This window comes from Myxine glutinosa, chromosome 7 (assembly GCF_964187855.1).
Source record: "Myxine glutinosa chromosome 7, kmMyxGlut1.1, whole genome shotgun sequence".
NCBI classification, from domain to species: domain Eukaryota; kingdom Metazoa; phylum Chordata; class Myxini; order Myxiniformes; family Myxinidae; genus Myxine; species Myxine glutinosa.
In genome coordinates, this window is record NC_136267.1 from 172,333,556 (window position 1) to 172,357,811 (window position 24,256).

Here is a 24,256-nt window from a genome sequence, read left to right on the forward strand (position 1 = left end):
CTGCAGGCGCTATTTTTCCTATTGAGGAGACTACATGGTCAGAAATTCCTATTGGGGGGCCATATGAAAGAGCTTAAGCTTCCCCACTGGGATCAGCAGCAGAGCCCTGGTACCTGTTCAAAATGAGAATAGATTTAGTTATGATCACCTGAGATGATTCGGCTTATTAACTACAAAGAATCCAGAAGAATTCCTATGTTTCTAAACACGCGCCATGTTAAGGTGTATATAACAGTTTAATAGGTCCTTCCATAACATGGTATTCCGATTAAAAATAAATAACAAAAACAATGATAACATTGTAACAAAGCATTTATTAATACTAATAATATTAACAACAATAATCATATTGGTACCATTTGGCAATAATAAAACGAACGTATCATCCCCACCCTGGTCCAAGCAGACCTGGGCTTGGTGAAAGGTAAACTAATGCTGAAGTAGTAGAGCAGGCAAGTATGCTACAAGAGCGTCAACAAACACTACATCAAACATGCATGCAGCAAGGTGTGGTATTTCTATGCAGCTAGGTGTGGTATTTCTATGTAGCAAGGTGTGGTATTTCTATGTAGCAAGGTGTGGTATTTCTATGTAGCAAGGTGTGGTATTTCTATGCAACAAGGTGTGGTATTCCTATGCAGCAAGGTGTGGTATTTCTATGGCCTAGAGACTGGAGATTATGAAGTAGATTGGCAGTAGTAGAGCAGGCAGGTATGCTACAAGGCCGTTAACAAAAACTACATCAAACATGCATGCAGCTAGGTGTGGTATTTCTATGCAGCAAGGTATGGTATTTCTATGCAGCAAGGTGTGGTATTTCTATGCAGCAAGGTGTGGTATTTCTATGCAGCAAGGTGTGGTATTTCTATGCTGCAAGGTGTGGTATTTCTATGGCCTAGAGACGAGATGATGAGACAGAGCAGCAGAGAAAGACAAGGAAGTTAAAGAACTCACTTGACACATGAATCTGGCCTCGCTTATTGGGACATAACACGTGAGATATCTAGATATGATCGACGTAATTACATAACAAACGTCCAACAGTTACACCCCTCCATCCCTTGGGCCAATGAACGATCTCCATGTTACCGAGTGAATATTAAACCTCATTATACAAAATACGGGATCTACGCAACAAACACCATAACATGGATTTATTTACTGTGTGAAGTGAGAGAAATAGGAATTAAGAAAAAAGTGAATCCGGATGTAAGGAGTTTGTAAACATCGACATGACACATTGACACGGAGCACGGAGTTTAAACTGTAAAACGTGGTTGTGAAAGTTGCTTCTCGTGATCTCACGAGTTTGTTGTATTATAATTTATATACAACACAAACAAATGGAGCAGGAAAACGTTTTTTTGAGGGTGTCATTTGGCGCCCCATCCACATCGCACCTGGTGCGGTCGCCCCCTCAGCCCCCACCCCCATAAATACGCCACTGCCCACCGTATCAATTACCACTTCCAGATCCTTCTCCTGTGTTTCACACTCCAAGACTGCCCCTTGCATTATATAGTCCCTATTTTCATGAAATGTATCCATCCCCAGCACCTTACATGTATTTATGTTAAACTGCATCTGTCAATCTTTTGTCCAACCCGAGAAAGTATCTAGACTTTGGTGAATGCAGTGGCGGACTGAGCAGTCGGGCATTCGGGCATCGACTGAGGGCTTGAGTCACCAAGGGGCCGTGCTAAAAAAAAAAAAGGTTTCCATTTTCAGAAAGAGGAGAGGAAGGCGATTTTAGAACGCATACTGTATTTAAATATTGTATACTAGCCGAAACCCGTGGAACATCCACGGAAGGGAGGATGTGGTGTATGGATAAAGTGTACCATTATGGATGGCATAGGGGATTTGCTTGTCCGAGTAAGAGTTAGGAAGAAAGATGAGAATGAAGAGTGCGTATATGAACAACGATCGCCGACACCGGCACAAATGCATGTTCTGGATTGTCCACTCAGTGGACGGCTTGCTTTCGCCTTCGCCTGTCCAATCAGTGGACGGCTTGCTTTCGCCTTCGCCTGTCCAATCAGTGGACGGCTTGCTTCGCCTTCGCCCAGCAGACGCCAATACGATGGCGTCGTATCGGCAGTTAATCGGATGCTTTTGGGCCCCAACGTCGGCTAATTCAGATTTTTCGAGTATGGCTGGACGTGATAAACAAAGAGCGTGGTTCGTAGATCGTAAATCCATTAGTGCCGTGTGCATCGGGTCACTGGGTGCGGCATAAAAGGGATAACAAAGTCGAGTCCTTACGTTATTATTATAACCACCTTTAGAGGCCATTTTTCCCCGCAAAGCGGGGGTTGGCCTTTTTCGGGGACCGTGGTTGTTGTTGTTTTTTTGTCCCCTTTTTGAAGCAATGTTTTACGGCCGGATGCCCTTCCTGCCGCCAACCCTTTTTGTCGCCTTTTACGACAAGCAGGGAATTACCAGTGAACTGGTACTCAATTAGCCGACCTCGGAAGGATGAACAGGCTGAGTCAACCCCCCTGGCGTTAGATTCAGCGATCGACCGGGATTCGAACCCAGGATCCTAGGATCCTAAGCTGGCACCCTAGCCGCTAGCCCAACACCAGGGTCTATTATTATATAGATTAATAATGTTTGAGGGTTGAAAATCGATTTTGATTCACTTCCAAAAAAAATGCAGCAAAGTCATTTATTGCTATTAAACATTTCACCTGCTTTTTAGAGTCGGCTTTCGAAACTTATAGATTACATAAAGCTTGGAGGTAAGATGGATAGCACAAAGGGAGGTGATCAGATAGCTTTGATCATTATTATCACATTGATTAGATCAGATTTGAAAAACCGTCAATTTTCATCCCATTGACTTGGAAAGTGAACAGCATTTGCACACTGAGTCACTAAATTGGAAACCTAACTATTTTAAGGTCAAAAGGTCAAAGGTCAACTCAAGGTCAAATTTACAAAATCATCAATTTTCATCTGAAAAACCGTCAATTTTCAATCGATTGACTTGGTAATAGAACAGCATTTGCATATTGCCTCACTGAATTGGGAAACGTACTATTTTTGAGGGCAAAAGGTCAAAGGTCAACTCAAGGTCAAACGTCCAAAATCATCAATTTTCATCTGAAAAACCATCATCAGTGGCGGACTGACGGTATTCTGTGCCCTCAGGCAGAAGGGGTCTTTGGACCTCCTAGATAACCTTTTTGAATTACAGTGCAAAACAAAAGTTTCCTAAAACAAACATTTATACATAAATGCGCAGGATAATAATGACACTGTGGATTAAAAACAAATACACAGTAATTTACAGACCAGAAATTGGTGCACCTTGTGTTGCAGAATACAGTACATACATTACAATCCAAAGCGTCATGGAATTTTCCAGGCAAATGGCATGAAACAGGGTCTGATAAGATACACACACGGACAAAATTATTATTTCTCCGTGTCATTTACCTGAAGATTTTGCCGAGAAAAACAATTGTTCACTTTAATCGTGTGATATAAAACAAGAGCGAGAATTGATTTGCAATACGTCCCCTACCGATGTAATATTTCCTAAGTCCAAAAAGGGCATAACTCTGTGAAAAATTGATGAAACACCCAAAAACTCAAACGAGTTCTGTAACCTATCATTATAAAGTCATGTACCAAGTTTCAATTGAACATGGTATGGGGACAAAAAGTCTAAAAAACCACAGGTGGGACGGATAGACAGACAGACAGACAGACAGATGGAGAGATGGAGAGCAAAGCTATAGTCCCCTCGAGTGAAACCGGTAGGAGACGAATAAAAGGAGATAGCAGGACGTTCGGACCGACCTTGTCAATTCGCACCCTTGTCTATTGAACACGTGTGAAATACGTGTGAAGATGGTTATAATATTTTTGGACAAAGAGGATGCGAACCCAGTTTTTTGTAACACACATTTATCATCAATAACCATTTTAATTAAATAGTGGTATTACATTTGCTACTCTCCAATCCTCCAGTACCTGACCTGATTCTCACGAGCTCTTAAAGATATTGCGTACCATCACAATTATATGCTCTGCCACCTTCCACAATACTCTTGGGATGCATGTTATCTGGCTCTGTAACTTCAACTTGTCTTTGCTTACATATCAGTTCCTTAACTTCCTGCATTCCTGCCTGCAACTCCTCCACAAGCCCTACCACACCCCATAGATAGATTTTCTCATCTTTGGCAATACCCCTGACTGTTCTTGCATAAATTTGAAGCAAAATAACTATTAAGTAAGCCTGCCATCTCACTTTCATAATTATGCTATTCCTCAAGGGGTCCACGCTTGTCTTAAGATATGAATTAGCTCTTATGTCCATAAAGAACCCCTTGCTATTATGTTTACCGTTCTTGGCCATATGCTCCTCATATTCCCTTTTGGCTTGCTTTGTTGTTTTGTTAGCTAGCCTCTGTCTACTCAAATACTGATATGGGTACAATTCCGAAACAGCACACCTTACCTCCCTGTTCAACCTCCCTTCTTTTTTTTCTTTCTTTTTTTGTATACGGAATCGAGGCTCGTGAAAGAGCTAACATTTATTTCACAAACAAATCAACCAGACAAACAAAATATATTAAAAGAGGGAGCGGAAGACAAGATGGGGAGAGAAGGGGAAGCACACAAACACAACATTTGAGAGCAGGGAGAAGTGTGGGAGGGAGAGGGCTTGGGGCGAGGAGGCGTAGGAGGGGGGGGGGGGGGGGGTAGGAGAGTTATAAAACACAAGGGGACCGAAATTAGCGGGGGTAGAAAAGATCAATGTTTTGGATGGGGGAAGATAAGAGATGGTGGTGAGCAGCTGTTTTAAAGACCTGGAGGGTGGAGTGGGATTGAAGAGAGTGAGGGAGTTTGTTCCAGAGGCAGGAGAAAAGAGGAATGAAGGAGTGAAGGTGAGCAGAGAGTCTTGATTTTGGCAGTTTAACCATAAGAGGGTTGCAGGCAGATCTTGTGCGACCTGTAGGAATATTTGGGGGACAGAGCCCAGAGAGAGCTGGGGGGGGGCAAGGCCAGAGAGGAGTCGGTAGAAGACGGAAAGACCACCAACCTGCCTGCGGTGAGTGAGTGAAAGGCCCTTGGAGTTAGCTTTATCGCGGGAGATTCCAATGATTCTGAACGCTTTGGTTTCAACAACGTGAAGACGAGCTACTGGTCTCTTTGTGCGATTGGATGTATACCTCACTGGAATATACCTACCCTGTGCACTGCTCATTTGCCCTGTGAGCATGACGAATATCCACGACATACGTATATATTGCAAATGATCAAAATCGTTGGTTTCTTTGAATTCTCAATTGTAGATCCACTTGATGGACAAAAGCTTCGTATTCCTCCATGCTGTGGTTAACAGTTTATTTTGATCCTAGGACGCCTCCATTGCTCACAGATTCCACTTGATGAGACAGAAACATCCAGAAAGATTCAACAGCAGGTGAGTGGATTTGATTTTCCTTGTTGGATCATTTGTGAATGAAACATCGTCATGTTAACGTGTTTAGAATCCAATGTTTTGGACATCAATGACTTGGCAAAAAATACCCATTGCATTGTTTTTAATGTCTCATTTAGAGTTGATAAATTTTAAATTAATATATTTCTAGTAAAAATGAGTTTTATAAATGCAATTCCTCAAATTGAAGCGCTTTCATACTTTAATCTCAAATAGCTCTTTCCCAGACTCACCAGCAGAGGGAGTTAAGTTAGCAGCACATGGTATGCTGTAGTTATATGAAAAACTAGATTTGTATATGTGGGAGAAGTATATGCCCAGACCAGGAATCGAACCCAGGTCCTCTGGAAAGACGTACCAGTGCTGTGCCATCTGAGCCATTTGAGCGACCCTGACTGAGCATGCAATTTTCCCACACATATGATTCCGAGGCACTCACTGCCACACATAGGAGCACCAATGGCCTGAACACGAGAGGGTGTTCCTCCAATAGGGGGTGCGGGGGGGACAAATCCATGTCCTCTATTATTGATGGAAAGAGAGTGGCAATCATATGTGTGGGAAAATTGCATGCTTAGTCAGGGTCGCTCAGATGGCTCAGATGGCAGAGCACTGGTACGGCTTTCCAGAGGACCTGGGTTTGATTCCTGGTCTGGGCACGTAATTTTCCCACATATACAAATTTAATGATATAATCCTGTTCATTATCAAATTTATATAAAAACATGGTTGAGAGTCCTGCTTTACTCCCTAGCCAGTGGTGGAGCTGCATTGGGTTAGTTGGGATACTGACATTACGGTCTGGCTAGCACATGGGTGCCTGAAAAAAACAGATTTCAGGAAGAAGTTGGAATCCAGTGTTCTATTCCGAATTTTTTTTTTCAGGCACCCATGTCCTAGCCAAACCGTATTGTCAATATCCCAACTAACATACTCTGACTCCATTCCAATTTTAAATTGATTGCCAATATCATTGCCCTGTACTTAGCACTTACTATTGAATTATCTATCCACCATACAACAACAACAACAGGCATTTAAACTCCATTCTCCCTGCTAGAGCGGGGGTTGGCCGAGCGGGCCCCATGACAATCTTCTCCATTTTGCCCTATTTTATACATCTCCCTATTTCTCCCTACATCTCCACATTTTGTCCTATTTGCCCTATTGTCTATCCACCATAAGCTCTAACAAATCTCTCCATTCTTGTCTTATCCAAGATCTTAGCCCTCTTCCAGACAATACACTATTTTTTGCCTTCTCGCTTTCTTTCAAAACTCTGCAACAGCATTGTGCAGTCTCATCCCCTACAATAAGACATCCCTGAAAATGTTCTTGCATCTTGCCATGACCTTATGACACCTACTCCTTACTTCCTGGCCTGAGATCAATCTTACCCCCTGTTCGTATGTCAACTATGCTGCGTACAGTGATCCTGTTTCTGTGTCTGCTTATTACCGTGACTCAGCTTCAGCCCCTTTCCTCAACCCTACTCCTGCTTCCCCATTCCTCAAGACTTTAAATATTTTTGTAATCTCAGTAATTCTCCAGTTCATGCCCTGCCCTTCACTTATTTTCTGGTCCCTTTTTCACTTTGTCTTGTCATCATTAATCTCAAATTTTACTCTCTTATGCCAGTTGTGATCAAATCACATAATTCCGTTGATATGAAATATATAACCCTTTATGATCGTTGCTTTCAATTCCTCCCATTTGTCCTGGCATCTCCTTCCAGCTACTCCCTAAAACCTACAATTTTTGTACAATACAAATGACTAATTTGCCTTGATCCCTCTTGTGACATTTTGCTCCCTGCACACCCTTATTAGACCATTTCATTTGTACTGACAATCCTGGTGTTGGTTTAAGGGTAAAGGTTGGTTTATTTTATAAACCGGTTTATAAACCGGTTGGTTTATTTTTAGTTTTTGATCACTTATTTCGAGGGCTGTTTTTTGACAGACGTTTGATTTTTATCTCAAACTAGTAAAAGCCTGTGAAAATGATGGTTTGGAACAGTTTATTTGAAGGTGCAGCCTCGTGAGTGTGCCAACGTCTGAAGCAAGGCCGAGTGTCAGGGGTGATTATATCTTCTTTATTTATTAGACATCATACGGATGTAAATTAACCTGGTGTTGGCTTAGCGGTTAGGGTGCCGGTTTGGGATCCTAGAATCCTGAGTTCGGAATCCAGATCGATCACTGAATTAACGCCAAGGGGGTTGACTCAGCTTGTCATACCTTCCGAGGTCGGCAAATTGAGTACCAGCTTGCTGGGATGAATGATCCCGGTGTGCACGCCGATTTAGAATAGGCACACTGTATCCCAGCGCATCGTAAAAGGTGACTAAGGGTTGGCGTCAGGAAGGGCATCTGGCCATAAAAACGTTGCCTCAAACAGGGAACCATGATTGTCATGGGGCCCGCAAGGCTAACCCCTGCCCTAGCTGGGAAAAATGGCCTTAAAACGATCATTCATTCATTCATTCCTACGGATGTAAATTAACACTTGTTTTACTCTGCGCATGTTGCACATCACATGCAGCGAATTTCACCTCCCTGTATTTATTGTTATTTTAAAAAACGAATTTCATTTCACCTCCTTGTATTTATTATTTTAAAAAACGAATTTCATTTCACCTCCTTGTATTTATTGTTATTTTAAAAAACGATCTGTACACCACCCTTGAGGCTCGATTTGCAAGCCACCGTCTACAATTACAACAGAAGAGACATATTTACGCTTTTATTGAAAATATTTTTCGAGTTTGTTTTATCCTCCAAAAAATAGACCATATTTGTGAATTGAAATTCTTTGAAATTTTTTTCAGTGAGCAAATGTGAACACACATTTGTGTTAAAAAATTGACCTTTATAACCTACCTCATGACCGGGGACAGACATCTGTACAAACACACAAACTGATATCGTGTTATATGTGGTGGATAACCGAATAACTGTCTTGTTCAAATAAAAAGAAATGAGATCATACACTTAAAACATTTGATAATGAAACCATTTAAGCTTGATACTTCCTTTAAGAGGAAACTACACGTCCGTCCACATTATTGCATATGTGGGACTTTGTTTTGACACCATCTTACCGAGCCCACTGGACTTTCACACACCTGCTTTGCTCTGCTCGGGAACATAAAGGCCGCTGTGTCTGCACAGGCACGAAACTTGTTTTGGCACCGACATATTTAATGAGTTTATGTTGGAGTTCAAGTGACCCATTGCACCACACAGGGTTCCAATAGGCGTGTGACGAATGTGGGCTTATCTTCTTTGCTCGAGCATGACCCTGCCCTGTTGTTCTTTGTGCAGGATGAAAAACAAACTGTGGTACTTTGAGTTTGGAACGTCTGAGACGTTTTTTGCCACTTGCAAAAAGATGAACGAATGCATCGAGGTAGAGGTGAGTGAATCCCCCGGTGTTTTATATCTCGCGGAGGATCTAAAAAAAAAATTTCAGTGCGTATATAACCTTATCATTCAAACATTCTCACTATGAACAAGGGCTACAGAAATAATGTAGCTCAAATTCTGAAAGGTATGAATAAAAAGGTGATGGTAGGACAAGTGGATAAAGACTTGCGTAGGCCTCAAATGAAATTAGATTGTTTGTTTAGGCCTGGAGGAAAAATACAAGGTCTGTAAAATATCAGTCCCATGCCATTAGGCAAAAACAAGTTTTCATTGTTGCCATAATTTATTGTTTTATGCTTACATGTTAATTGTCACACGAGCAAAATTAACACCTCTGGTTCATGCAATTGCTGTGTTTGGACAGGTCAACAATAAACAATTTTGCCCCTGTTCTGTAATTGAGATTAATGGCAGAAAATGCTCTCTTTTTGCAGGTTTTTTTTTGGGTTTTTTTGTATACAGGATCGAGGCCCGTGAAAGAGCTAACATTAATTACAAAAAAAAACCTCAAACAGACACATGAAACATATAATAAGGGGAGCGGTAGACAAGATGGGGAGAGAGGGAAGCACACAAACACATTTCAGAGCAGGGACATCGGGAGATCTGTGGGAGGGAGAGGGCTTGGGGGGGGGGGGAGGCGTGGGAAGGGGGAGGGGGTGGGAGAGGTATAAAACACATGGACACTGCAAGGACTTTCAGGAAAGAAGTTGGTATTTCAAAAAAGTGGATCTGGGGTGAATTAACGGGGGTAAAGCTCACGTTCTTAAAAGCTCATTTTAAAGATCCATTAGTCTTGACAAATCTCAATTTTATTGATGAGCTGATCAAACGCTTTACAGATTGAACTGAATCCAGAGCAAAACTGCAAGTCAAAAATCGAGGTTCTCGAGGGGGGTGGGGGGGGGGGGGAGGGGGATACAACTCCAGGACACACAAACTCACAACAGTAACAACAGAACGTTCTCAATGCCGTAGTCGTTATTTGTTTACCTCTGTCAAATAATGTGTCGGATAACAGTTGTATGGTTTGCCTCTCCATCAATGGTAACCATGTTGCCACTCTTTATGTTTATTTACATCAGTGATGTCACGACACTTTTTTAAAAATCCTCTAAATCGGCTACCTAGAATGTTTCATCTGTTACCTATCTATGACCTGGATTCTTTCTCATTTGACCATTGGTTTGAATGTCTCCACCTGTGCTAAGACCATGAATGGAGACCCACTTTGTGGGTTTGGAGCACATTTGTACACACATTATTTGATTGAATGGCAATGTGATTTCCACCAATAAACTTGTGCATAAGGAAACTAGAGGGTTCATGGAACACGATACCCTGCACAGTGTTATTTAAATTTTACTTCAATTTCATAAAATGATGATTGTAATGATTGTTAAAAAAAATGCTGAAGTTTAATGTTATTTAAGTAGTCCAGAAGCAGTCCTGAAAACAGCACCCTTATACACCACCCCAATTAAACTTTATTAGCCCATCCCCAGCACAGCAGATGGGGTTTTGTAATCACATCTGTCTGTTTATCCGCCTATGTGTCTTTCCAGGCCATAACATTTTACCATTTGAGTTTTGTCATCAAATTTTCACCAACGCTTTATGATGATAACTAGCAGGAGTACCCGGGGGGGGGGGGGGGGTGAGAGGAAGGGAGGGTTGGCTTTGACACGCCCCTCTGTTTTGGGGGAGGTGGGAAGGGAAGGAGGAAAAAAATTCCCATGAAAAGAGTGCTTCATAACCTGAGTGTTGCCGAGGTAAAAAAGAAAATTGTAATACCCTCTGTCACCATCAACAGGTGGTGCTACACTGTACACATTTACATAGAGAATTTTCTCCCCTCTCCCGATCCCCCACACCCCCGAATGAGGCCGCGGCCACATAGTCGATGTTAACCCCCAGACAAAATTGTATTTGTACCCTGAGTAAAGTACATAAGCGTTTATAGCTGGATTACCCGGCGTTGCTCAAGCGAAAAAGAAACATTAACATATTTGAAATGAGGCAAAATATAATGGAAAAGCAATTACATCCATAACAAATGTCAAATCATCATTTTACTCCTCTCCTCCAATCAAGTTGTTTATTAAAGACGATACCAAGCTCTCACAGAACACACCGCCATCATGACGAGCAGCAAGCAACCACCAAAGCCACGCCCCAGACATCACTACCAGTACATAGTACCAATTACAACATATATAAATCAATGTAAATAAAATAAAGATTGTTGAAGGAGTATAAATTAATTAATTCTGGTTTTACCGCCATTTTGCGCAGTGTCTATTACACCACCCTATCGAACACATTACATTCGTTTTTCGTTCCTGTTGTATGTGTCCATTATGACGTCATTAAAAACTAAGTTTCCTGTTTGGAATGATTTTCAATTTTGTTTAAGTACCAGGCAGGCAGAGTAAGAATGTTATCTCACTCCTCACTGCACATTTGCGGTCTGGACGAATTTTGAGCCAATCTACAGACGATAAAACGACAGACTTGTCTTCCCTTCCTATTCATGTGCCGGTTTGTGTTCAAAATATAACATTCGATTTAAACAAGCTGTTTCTCAATCATAAACTGATAAGATAGACGGACGGACATGAACCAATTGTTTAACCCATGCCTGTGGGGTCATAAGCTTGGTACAAGTACTTCTTTCAGTAGTGGGAGGAGAGGCGATGGAAAGATTGTAGGTACTAATTAGCACTTCATGCAATGATGTGTTCCTGGGGAGGTTCCACCAAATGATCTCAACATACTTGGAATGCTATGCTATACGATGCATGTAATAGGGCAGGTGACCATCCCAGGTAGTTTTCCTGCACAGCACCTTCTTTTTCAGCATTCCATTGGCAAGCTTCTCCAGTGTGATCCATCACATCTTCCACTATGCCATCAACTTGCACTCAGGCACCTCTATTACTATACTTGTTAAGCTGCATTTCACGTCAGTGTAAATAAGTGTTCCCAAACTCAAGATTTTATCCACTCACATAGAAGATACAATGCATTGTTCCTGCTCTCATCTCTCATCTCTCTCTCTCTCTCTCTCTCTCTCTCTCTCTCTCTCTGTCTCTGTCTCTCATCTCTATCTCTCTCTCTCTCTCTCTCTGTCTCTGTCTCTGTCTCTGTCTCTCTCTCTCTCTCTGTCTCTGTCTCTGTCTCTGTCTCTATCTCTATCTCTCTCTCTCTCTCTCTGTCTCTGTCTCTGTCTCTGTCTCTGTCTCTATCTCTATCTCTCTCTCTCTCTCTCTCTCTCTCTCTCTCTCTCTCTCTCTCTCTCTCTCTCTCTGTCTCTGTCTTTGTCTCTGTCTCTCTGTCTCTGTCTCTATCTCTATCTCTATCTCTATCTCTCTCTCTCTCTCTCTCTCTCTCTCTCTCTCTCTCTCTCTCTCTCTCTCTCTCTCTCTCTCGCGCCCCCTGCTGGTCGTTTTATGCTGGTTGTACTGTCATGGCGTCTGCTTGTGGAGGCCTGTGAGTGCTCTGTGTTGTTGCTCCATCCCCCCCCTCCCCCCTCCCGTTTTCCCCCCTCCCCCCTCCCGTTTTCCCCCCTCTGTGTCCTTGTACCTGTTTGTGGAGTCTTCCTGGTGATTCCCATGTACGTTGAGACGGGAGAGAGAGCCGGAGAGCACAGGGTGATCGCTGGTAAGGGTTCGCCGTTTTTGGGCGTCGCCCGATCGGTGTTTGCTCCTTCATCTTAAACCTCTATTTCCTTTTTTTCCTTTCGTTTATCCTTCCTTCAGTTTGTTTTGTTGCCTCCCTTTTCCGAAGTTAGGGAAATCGGAGAGGTCTGATTGCTTCCCATTCCCGGAGTTCGGGTAGGGAAGATTGTATTATATATTCACCCTCCCCGAGTTGGGGAGGGGTTGTAAGTGCAGCTGTTCCAGCATGGCAGCTGCACTATCTCGATTTACGGCCTTTCAGAGCCTGACCCGTAAGCACGGGTTCTTTTGTGTACCTCCGGAACGTGAGGTTAGTGTCGAGGACGTTGTCCTCGCAACCAGTCGTGTTGTCGGGATCGACAAGGTTGTTGCCGCTTCACGGATGAACAAGCGGATCGTTATTTTTTTGTCCGACGTGGATTGTGTCCCACAAATTGTCGAACAGGGTTTGACAATCGATCCAGATTTATTTGTAATGATTTCCCCACTAGATAGCCCAGCGATAAAAGTCGTGATATCAAATTGCCCCCCATTTGTATCCGACGATGTACTAATTAAAGAGTTGTCCCGATACGGTACCATCGTGTCTCGTATCTCCATGATTCCCTTTGGGTCACGAAACAACGATTTAAGGCACGTGGTTTCATTCCGCCGGCAAGTGTTTATGATTTTAAAAAATTCCCAGAAGGATTTAAACCTTATAATAAAATTAAAACATCAACAGAACGAATATACAGTGTACGTGTCCACCAACGTTCTAAAATGTTTTGGCTGCGGACAATTTGGGCATGTTAAGCATGACTGCCCCCGAAAAGAGAATTCTCCACAAGTGCAACCTCCCCTCCGAACCGGGAATAAGCAACCCCCCCACCTTCCCACCACCGGTCCAAACCCTCCCACCACTGACCCAAGCCTTCCCACCACCGAACCAAGCCCTCCCGCCGCCGAACCAAGCCCTCCCACCACCGACCCGAACCTTCCCACCATCGACCCAAGCCTTACCACCACTGATCCCAATCTGTCCACCACCGACCCAAGCCCTCTTACCACCAATCCAAACCCCCCCGCCGTACCCCCTTCCCCTCCCCCTGAAACAGGGGCCCCTCCCTCTACTGAAGGATCTAATTGCAGCCATCTCCTGTTAACTATAGATCTCCCCCCCCAGGCGACATCGTCCAATCACAGCTTGTTGCCTGCTATAACTGATCCTACCTCTCCCGCCGTGGTAGCCGATGGGAATCCCCTCCCGATGATCACGTCCTCCCTCCCCCCCCCCCTCCCCCCAAACCCTTGCAATCTCTTCCCACTAACCAGGACGAGTTTCAATTAGTCTGCCCAAAAGGAAAAAGACATCTGCAAACAACAGATGAAAACGGTCATCTCTTTAAAAAACCTACAACTGAAAACCGACAGCCCCCCCTCTCTGGCCTAGATTTGTCCCTCGTCACAGAAAATCGTTTCTCGGTATTGGAGGACATAGATGTGGATGAATCCTCGCCCTTGTCTACTGACCTAGAAACTGATATGGTTGAACCGCAAAAATTAGTACCCCCCCCTGCTCCCCTGAAGATGCCCTCCCCGCCCCCCCCCTCTATGGGCTATGCCCCATCCGATAACGTGGAGGGATGTGATGACGGTGAGGAGATAAATGATGAAAACCAGTGTGACACACCATCTGAGCCATCTGATATAGATGACTCTGTTAGTGAATGTGGTAGCCTCAAGGAAGAAGAAATCCCTCCAATCCCTCCCTCCGAGATAAAAAGGTTTCTTAAGGACACATTCCGAAAAAGGAATGTTGTAATAGAAACCTTTTTTCCGGAGCTACCTGATTTTATACATTCCGCTAGACTGATGGTAAAACGGCCCCACGTTTTTAATTTCAATTCCTCCCAACGTCACCGTTTAAAGAAGTGGTCGCAAAAAGCTAAGAATGAACTGCTATCAAAAAATTGAGTGGTGGTCACTCCTCCTTATAGCTGTAATGAGTTTTTCCATTTGTAGCTTGAATATTAACGGAGGATGTAGCTCTGTCCGCAAAGTTCAAGTAAGGGATTTTTTATTACAGAAGAAAGTTGACATTGCCCTCTTACAAGAGACCCATGCCAACGACTACTGTGTCGCAAAGTGGTGTAGGCTCTTCCCCGGCCTGTCCTTCTTTAGTAACGGTGACTCCCGCAAAGGCGGTGTCGCAATAATTCTTAGCCCCTCCTTTTCGCCTTCATCGCTTAAATTCGACGAAATACACAAGGGATCCCTAGCATCCCTAGAATTCCACTACTGTGGAAAATTCTATACTATTTTTAATATCTATGCCCCAAGTACGCCTGTAGCTCGGCGAGTTTTTTTTAATGACCTTGGGACACACCTAACGTCCCTCGACAGCCAAAACGCCCTAAAAAATCGAGACAATCATGTTTGTATTGGTGGAGATTTTAACTGCACCCTTCAACCCCAACGAGACAGGAACAGTGCAGAGCCCCATCCTGCCTCCACAATCCCTCTCACCAAATTTTTAAAACCAATGAATTTGACAGATATATGGCGGGTACAGCACCCATCAATCAGGCAATACACATGGTGTCGATGCATTCAGGGTAATATTGTACTTGCTCGCTTGGACAAGTTTTATATTAATCCTCCACTTGAACGCCTCGTTCTGTCATCCAAAATTTGCCCATCAGGATTCTCGGACCACAGCGCAACATTTCTCAAAATTTCTGCCCCCTGCCCGAAACACAAGAGTGCTTTTTGGAAATTTAATAACAACTTACTTGATGATAGTACCTTTAAGGACATTTTTCCAGAAATTTGGAATATTCTGGTTGCCTCCCAAGGGAATTTCTCAAACCTCAGACAATGGTGGGATAATGCCAAAACGCACATCAGACTATTCTGCCAACAATATCGTGCGTATGGTGTTCAAGAGGAAAGAAAAACCACAACCTTACTTGAAGATGAAATCCTGGAATTACAGGAACAGCTTCAGGGAACCGCAAGTGTGAGCTACCAGGGAATGAGGCAACAAATCCATGGAAAAACGGCCTTACTGAATTCCATATCCGAAACGCGAGCACAAAATGCTTTATTGCGCCTGAAGATGAGGTACATACACGACCTTGATGCTCCAACCAAATTCTTCTTCAGCCTTAAAAGGGGGGCCTCTTCGTCAATGATTACACGCTTGCTCCATGATGGGGAACTCCTTTATGAAGATGGCAGAATCAGGGAATGTGCCCGGAAACATTTTAAACAACGGTTTATGCGGCATGACATTAACCAGGATGCAATATCGGAACTTGTTTCTAACCTTCCAACATTGGCGGAGGATCAGAAGCAGCAGTTGGAGGATCCTCTTAGGTTACCTGAGCTCACCGCTGCCTTGAAGGCCTTAGAACCTGATAAAGCCCCTGGACTGGATGGGCTGACAAGTGAATTTTTCCAGTTTTTTTGGGACACCATTGGACCTCACCTACTGCGGGTATTGAATGAATGTTTAGAGGATGGACAACTGCCGTGGAGTTGCCGGAGAGCAGTCACCACCTTAATTCCTAAGAAAGCGGACACTCAACTTATAGAGAACTGGCGTCCTATTTCTGTTTTATGTACGGATTATAAAATTTTAGCCAAAGCCTTGTCTAATCGAATGAAACCTTTTATGAATGTACTAATAGGAGAACATCAATCCTTTTGTATTCCTGGACGGACTATTTTTAATAATATCTTTCTTATCCGTGATACCATTAGGTTTTGTAACAATTTTAATATGAATGTTGGTCTGTTTTTTATTGACCAAGGAAAAGCCTTTGACTGTATTGACCACATGTACCTTTTTAGAGTTTTAGAGAATTTTGGGTTTGGACCTATTTTTATCTCGTACGTTAAACTTTTGTATTGTAATATATCCAGTGTTCTTAAAATTAATCAAGTATTGTGTAGCCCCATTGCTGTACAACGGGGAGTACGGCAAGGTTGCCCGCTCTCTGGACTTTTATACTCTCTTGCCATCGAACCTCTTCTGCTCCAATTACGTACGCACATTTCTGGCTTCACTGGATCAATTCTTACCACACCGCTAAAAGTCTCTGCCTATGCAGATGATGTCTGTATTTATATAAAAAATAGTGCTGACGTCACTGCGGTGGCTCAAGCACTAAAAACATATTGTCAGGCTTGTTCAGGCCAGGTAAACTGGAAGAAGAGTGAAGCCCTTTGGATAGGACCTGGAGATTGCCCGCCAATTGTCCTACCAGGAGGAGTGAACTGGCAGAAAAGTGGCATTAAATACCTCGGTATTTTCCTCGGAGACAACACCTTTGAGCAACAGAACTGGGTGGGATTACCAGACAAGGTAATGGCAAAACTGGCCCGCTGGAAAGGACTTCTTTTTCAACTTTCGTACCGCGGAAGAACTCTCGTCATTAACAATCTTGTCGCCTCTATGCTATGGCATAAGATGATATGCCTACAACCGCCCGGGAGCCTTCTTATTACACTGCAAAAGAGCATTGTCGACTTTTTCTGGAGCGGGAAACACTGGCTCCAACCCCCCGTGGCATACTTACCACTCACTGAAGGTGGCCAAGGTCTTATTGATATCCGCAGCCGGATTATGGTCTTCCGGCTTCATATCGTGCGCCAACTTGTATATGGAGATGAAGCCCTATTCTGGAGGCCTCTGGCTAACTGCATATTACAGCTTACATGCAAGCTGGGTTACGACCGAGAACTTTTCTTGATAAACCCTCATCAAATCAATTCATCCTTGCTGCCCACCTTTTACCAAGGGGTGATGAACGCCTGGCAAGCCCTGTCCTTTTCCCGTGAAATGGCAACATACAACATGGAAATGTTGATGAACGAGCCCCTATGCTACAACCCCTTCCTGGAAAACAGCTTGAATAATAGGGGACTCATTCAACGCTTTGTTGATGCCAAGCTGCTGCGAGTGAAAGACCTCATGACAGAGTCTGGGAGCTACCGACTGAGTGCTGCCGCTGTGGCACAAAAAACCGGAATAAAATCTGTCAGGATCATCTCTCGGTTCCTTCAAGGGATATCCACAACGTATCGTAATACCTGCGAGGAACTTGGCCCTTCCCCCGAGGAAACAGCGGGTGACTTCCCCAAACTCCTAGTCTTCAGCCCGCCACTTAATCTGTCCCCTGGCCTGAACAGCCCTGATGATACTGCATTATCCCTTCCCGCCTTTCCAAAGAAAACTTTGTACAACGCGTACGTTAAAACTTTATACGCAAAAACATTTTCTGGGCACCCGAGGCTTCGATGGCGGGATGTTTTACCCCCAATACCCCCCAATTGCCACAATTGGCGAAGTTTTTATCTTTTGCCTACTCCAAAGTATGTTGGAGATATTCAATGGAAACTTGTACACTGGATTTTACCTTATAATGTTTTACTGAACCGGTTTTCTACTGCTAACTCTAATCTATGCCCTTTCTGTGCATCCATTGAAACCCTACCACATATATACCTTGAGTGTGAACGATTGCAACCTCTTTTTACATTCCTTCAGGAACGCTTTGTGAAGCTTGGTTCCCTCTTCAATCACAATGTTTTTATTTATGGTGTTTTAGGACCGTCTTCCCTTAGAAATGTGGTTTTAATGAATTTTTTAATTGGCCAGGCCAAGTTTGCAATTTATAAATCCAGAAAGAAAAAAATGGGAAACGCTTCTGACTCGTCATATGATGTACTGCTCACCTTTAAGGCTCTTGTAAATGCAAGACTAAAGCTAGAGTACCGGTTTTTTAAAATGAACAAGAATTTAACATGTTTTAAAGAAAAGTGGGTTTTTAATGATGTCATATGCACACTTGATGATGATGATTTGATAATTATTTTTCCTTGAGACCATTTTTATTGTGCTTTGTTTCTTTATGACTGAACATTACTGATTTTTTGTACTCTTGTAATAAAAGGAAGAAACAGTCAGTCTCTCTCTCCTCTCTCTCTCTCTCTCTCTCTCTCTCGCGCCCCCTGCTGGTCGTTTGCATGCTGGTTGTACTGTCATGGCGTCTGCTTGTGGAGGCCTGTGAGTGCTCTGTGTTGTTGCTCCATTCCCCCCCCCCCCCCCGTTTTCCCCCCTCTGTGTCCTTGTACCTGTTCGTGGAGTCTTCCTGGTGATTCCCATATACGTTGAGACGGGAGAGAGAGCCGGAGAGCACAGGGTGATCGCTGGTAAGGGTTCGCCGTTTTTGGGCGTCGCCCGATCGGTGTTTGCTCCTTCATCTTAAACCTCTATTTTCTTTTTTTCCTTTCGTTTATCCTTCCTTCAGTTTGTTTTGTTGCCTCCCTTTTCCGAAGTTAGGGAAATCGGAGAGGTCTGATTGCTTCCCATTCCCGGAGTTCGGGTAGGGAAGATTGTATTATATATTCACCCTCCCCGAGTTGGGGAGGGGTTGTAAGTGCAGCTGTTCCAGCATGGCAGCTGCACTATCTCGATTTACGGCCTTTCAGAGCCTGACCCGTAAGCACGGGTTCTTTTGTGTACCTCCGGAACGTGAGGTTAGTGTCGAGGACGTTGTCCTCGCAACCGGTCGTGTTGTCGGGATCGACAAGGTTGTTGCCGCTTCGCGGATGAACAAGCGGATCGTTATTTTTTTGTCCGACGTGGATTGTGTCCCACAAATTGTCGAACAGGGTTTGACAATCGATCCAGATTTATTTGTAATGATTTCCCCACTAGATAGCCCAGCGATAAAAGTCGTGATATCAAATTGCCCCCCATTTGTATCCGACGATGTACTAATTAAAGAGTTGTCCCGATACGGTACCATCGTGTCTCGTATCTCCATGATTCCCTTCGGGTCACGAAACAACGATTTAAGGCACGTGGTTTCATTCCGGCGGCAAGTGTTTATGATTTTAAAAAATTCCCAGAAGGATTTAAACCTTATAATAAAATTAAAACATCAACAGAACGAATATACAGTGTACGTGTCCACCAACGTTCTAAAATGTTTTGGCTGCGGACAATTTGGGCATGTTAAGCATGACTGCCCCCGAAAAGAGAATTCTCCACAAGTGCAACCTCCCCTCCGAACCGGGAATAAGCAACCCCCCCACCTTCCCACCACCGGTCCAAACCCTCCCACCACTGACCCAAGCCCTCCCACCACCGACCCAAGCCTTCCCACCACCGAACCAAACCTTCCCACCACCGAACCAAGCCCTCCCGCCGCCGAACCAAGCCCTCCCACCACCGACCCGAACCTTCCCACCATCGACCCAAGCCTTACCACCACTGATCCCAATCTGTCCACCACCGACCCAAGCCCTCTTACCACCAATCCAAACCCCCCCGCCAAACCCCACTCCCCTCCCCTTGAAACAGGGGCCCCTCCCTCTACTGAAGGATCTAATTGCAGCCATCTCCTGTTAACTATAGATCTCACCCCCCAGGCGACATCGTCCAATCACAGCTTGTTGCCTGCTATAACTGATCCTACCTCTCCCGCCGTGGTAGCCGATGGGATCCCCCTCCCGATGATCACGTCCTCCCTCCCCCCCTCTCCCCCCAAACCCTTGCAATCTCTTCCCACTAACCAGGACGAGTTTCAATTAGTCTGCCCAAAAGGAAAAAGACATCTGCAAACAACAGATGAAAACGGTCACCTCTTTAAAAAACCTACAACTGAAAACCGACAGGCCCTCCTCTCTGGCCTAGATTTGTCCCTCGTCACAGAAAATCGTTTCTCGGTATTGGAGGACATAGATGTGGATGAATCCTCGCCCTTGTCTACTGACCTAGAAACTGATATGGTTGAACCACAAAAATTAGTACCCCCCCCCTCCCCCCCCCTCCCCTGAAGATGGCTCATTTCTCTCCCTCCCCGTCCCCCCCCTCTATGGACTATGCCCCATCCGATAACGTGGAGGGATGTGATGACGGTGAGGAGATAAATGATGAAAACCAGTGTGACACACCATCTGAGCCATCTGATATAGATGACTCTGTTAGTGAATGTGGTAGCCTTAAGGAAGAAGAAATCCCTCCAATCCCTCCCTCCGAGATAAAAAGGTTTCTTAAGGACACATTCCGAAAAAGGAATGTTGTAATAGAAACCTTTTTTCCGGAGCTACCTGATTTTATACATTCCGCTAAACTGATGGTAAAACGGCCCCACGTTTTTAATTTCAATTCCTCCCAACGTCACCGTTTAAAGAAGTGGTTGCAAAAAGCTAAGAATGAACTGCTATCAAAAAATTGAGTGGTGGTCACTCCTCCTTATAGCTGTAATGAGTTTTTCCATTTGTAGCCTGAATATTAACGGAGGATGTAGCTCTGTCCGTAAAGTTCAAGTAAGGGATTTTTTATTGCAGAAGAAAGTTGACATTGCCCTCTTACAAGAGACCCATGCCAACGACTGCTGTGTCGCAGAGTGGTGTAGGCTCTTCCCCGGCCTGTCCTTCTTTAGTAACGGTGACTCCCGCAAAGGCGGTGTCGCAATAATTCTTAGCCCCTCCTTTTCGCCTTCATCGCTTAAATTCGACGAAATACACAAGGGATCCCTAGCATCCCTAGAATTCCACTACTATGGAAAATTCTATACTATTTTTAATATCTATGCCCCAAGTACGCCTGTAGCTCGGCGAGTTTTTTTTAATGACCTTGGGACACACCTAACGTCCCTCGACAGTCAAAACGCCCTAAAAAACCAAGACAATCATGTTTGTATTGGTGGAGATTTTAACTGCACCCTCCAACCCCAACTCGACAGGAACAGTGCAGAGCCCCATCCTGCCTCCACAATCCCTCTCACCAAATTTTTAAAACAAATGAATTTGACAGATATATGGCGGGTACAGCACCCATCAATCAGGCAATACACATGGTGTCGATGTATTCAGGGTAATATTGTACTTGCTCGCTTGGACAAGTTTTATATTAATCCTCCACTTGAACGCCTCGTTCTGTCATCCAAAATTTGCCCATCAGGATTCTCGGACCACAGCGCAACATTTCTCAAAATTTCTGCCATCTGCCCGAAACACAAGAGTGCTTTTTGGAAATTTAATAACAACTTACTTGATGATAGTACCTTTAAGGACATTTTTCCGGAAATTTGGAATATTCTGGTTGCCTCCCAAGGGAATTTCTCAAACCTCAGACAATGGTGGGATAATGCCAAAACGCACATCAGACTGTTCTGCCAACAATATCGTGCGTATGGTGTTCAAGAGGAAAGAAAAACCACAACCTTACTTGAAGATGAAATCCTGGAATTACAGGAACAGCTTCAGGGAACCGCAAGTGTGAGCTACCAGGGAATGAGGCAACAAATCCATGGAAAAACGGCCTTACTGAATTCCATATCCGAAAGGCGAGCACAAAATGCTTTATTGCGCCTGAAGATGAGGTACATACACGACCTTGATGCTCCAACCAAATTCTTCTTCAGCCTTAAAAGGGGGGCCTCTTCGTCAATGATTACACGCTTGCTCCATGATGGGGAACTCCTTTATGAAGATGGCAGAATCAGGGAATGTGCCCGGAAACATTTTAAACAACGGTTTATGCGGCATGACATTAACCAGGATGCAATATTGGAACTTGTTTCTAACCTTCCAACATTGGCGGAGGATCAGAAGCAGCAGTTGGAGGATCCTCTTAGGTTACCTGAGCTCACCGCTGCCTTGAAGGCCTTGGAACCTGATAAAGCCCCTGGACTGGATGGGCTGACAAGTGAATTTTTCCAGTTTTTTTGGGACACCATTGGACCTCACCTACTGCGGGTATTGAATGAATGTTTAGAGGATGGACAACTGCCGTGGAGTTGCCGGAGAGCAGTCACCACCTTAATTCCTAAGAAAGCGGACACTCAACTTATAGAGAACTGGCGTCCTATTTCTGTTTTATGTACGGATTATAAAATTTTAGCCAAAGCCTTGTCTAATCGAATGAAACCTTTTATGAATGTACTAATAGGAGAACATCAATCCTTTTGTATTCCTGGACGTACTATTTTTAATAATATCTTTCTTATCCGTGATACCATTCGGTTTTGTAACAATTTTAATATGAATGTTGGTCTGTTTTTTATTGACCAAGGAAAAGCCTTTGACTGTATTGACCACATGTACCTTTTTAGAGTTTTAGAGAATTTTGGGTTTGGACCTATTTTTATCTCGTACGTTAAACTTTTGTATTGTAATATATCCAGTGTTCTTAAAATTAATCAAGTATTGTGTAGCCCCATTGCTGTACAACGGGGAGTACGGCAAGGTTGCCCGCTATCTGGACTTTTATACTCTCTTGCCATCGAACCTCTTCTGCTCCAATTACGTACGCACATTTCTGGCTTCACTGGATCAATTCTTACCACACCGCTAAAAGTCTCTGCCTATGCAGATGATGTCTGTATTTATATAAAAAATAGTACTGACGTCACTGCGGTGGCTCAGGCACTAAAAACATATTGTCAGGCTTGTTCAGGCCAGGTAAACTGGAAGAAGAGTGAAGCCCTTTGGATAGGACCTGGAGATTGCCCGCCAATTGTCCTACCAGGAGGAGTGAACTGGCAGAAAAGTGGCATTAAATACCTCGGTATTTTCCTCGGAGACAACACCTTTGAGCAGCAGAACTGGGTGGGATTACCAGACAAGGTAATGGCAAAACTGGCCCGCTGGAAAGGACTTCTTTTCCAACTTTCGTACCGCGGAAGAACTCTCGTCATTAACAATCTTGTCGCCTCTATGCTATGGCATAAGATGATATGCCTACAACCGCCTGGGAGCCTTCTTATTACACTGCAAAAGAGCATTGTCGACTTTTTCTGGAGCGGGAAACACTGGCTCCAACCCCCCGTGGCATACTTGCCACTCGCTGAAGGTGGCCAAGGTCTTATTGATATCCGCAGCCGGATCATGGTCTTCCGGCTTCATATCGTGCGCCAACTTGTATATGGAGATGAAGCCCTACTCTGGAGGCCTCTGGCTAACTGCATATTACAGCTCACATGCAAGCTGGGTTACGACCGAGAACTTTTCTTGATGAACCCTCATCAAATCGATTCATCCTTGCTGCCCACCTTTTACCAAGGGGTGATGAACGCCTGGCAAGCCCTGTCCTTTTCCCGTGAAATGGCAACATACAACATGGAAATGTTGTTGAACGAGCCCCTATGCTACAACCCCTTCCTGGAAAACAGCTTGAATAATAGGGGACTCGTTCAACGTTTTGTTGATGCCAAGCTGCTGCGAGTGAAAGACCTCATGACAGAGTCTGGGAGCTGCCGGCTGAGTGCTGCCGCTGTGGCACAAAAAACCGGAATAAAATCTGTCAGGATCATCTCTCGGTTCCTTCAAGGGATATCCACAACGTATCGTAATACCTGCGAGGAACTTGGCCCTTCCCCCGAGGAAACAGCGGGTGACTTCCCCAAACTCCTAGTCTTCAGCCCGCCACTTAATCTGTCCCCTGGCCTGAACAGCCCTGATGATACTGCATTATCCCTTCCCGCCTTTCCAAAGAAAACTCTGTACAACGCGTACGTTAAAATTTTATACGCAAAAACATTTTCTGAGCACCCGAGGCTTCGATGGCGGGATGTTTTACCCCCAATACCACCCAATTGCCCCAATTGGCGAAGTTTTTATCTCTTGCCTACTCCAAAGTATGTTGGAGATATTCAATGGAAACTTGTACACTGGATTTTACCTTA

At 44.1% G+C, this 24,256-nt stretch overlaps 1 protein-coding gene across 4 annotated transcripts in view; it reads left to right on the forward strand.

Moving 5' to 3' along the window:
* The window catches only part of LOC137431840 (diacylglycerol kinase beta), a 199,824-nt gene that overhangs the window by 134,424 nt on the left and 41,144 nt on the right, over window positions 1-24,256 (forward strand). For all 4 annotated transcript variants that reach the window (XM_078782564.1, XM_078782565.1, XM_078782563.1 and 1 more), the window contains 2 exons: window positions 5,379-5,443; window positions 8,788-8,878. In XM_078782564.1, coding sequence (XP_078638690.1) covers window positions 5,379-5,443; window positions 8,788-8,878 — 156 coding nt within the window. The remainder of the gene's footprint in view (window positions 1-5,378; window positions 5,444-8,787; window positions 8,879-24,256) is intronic.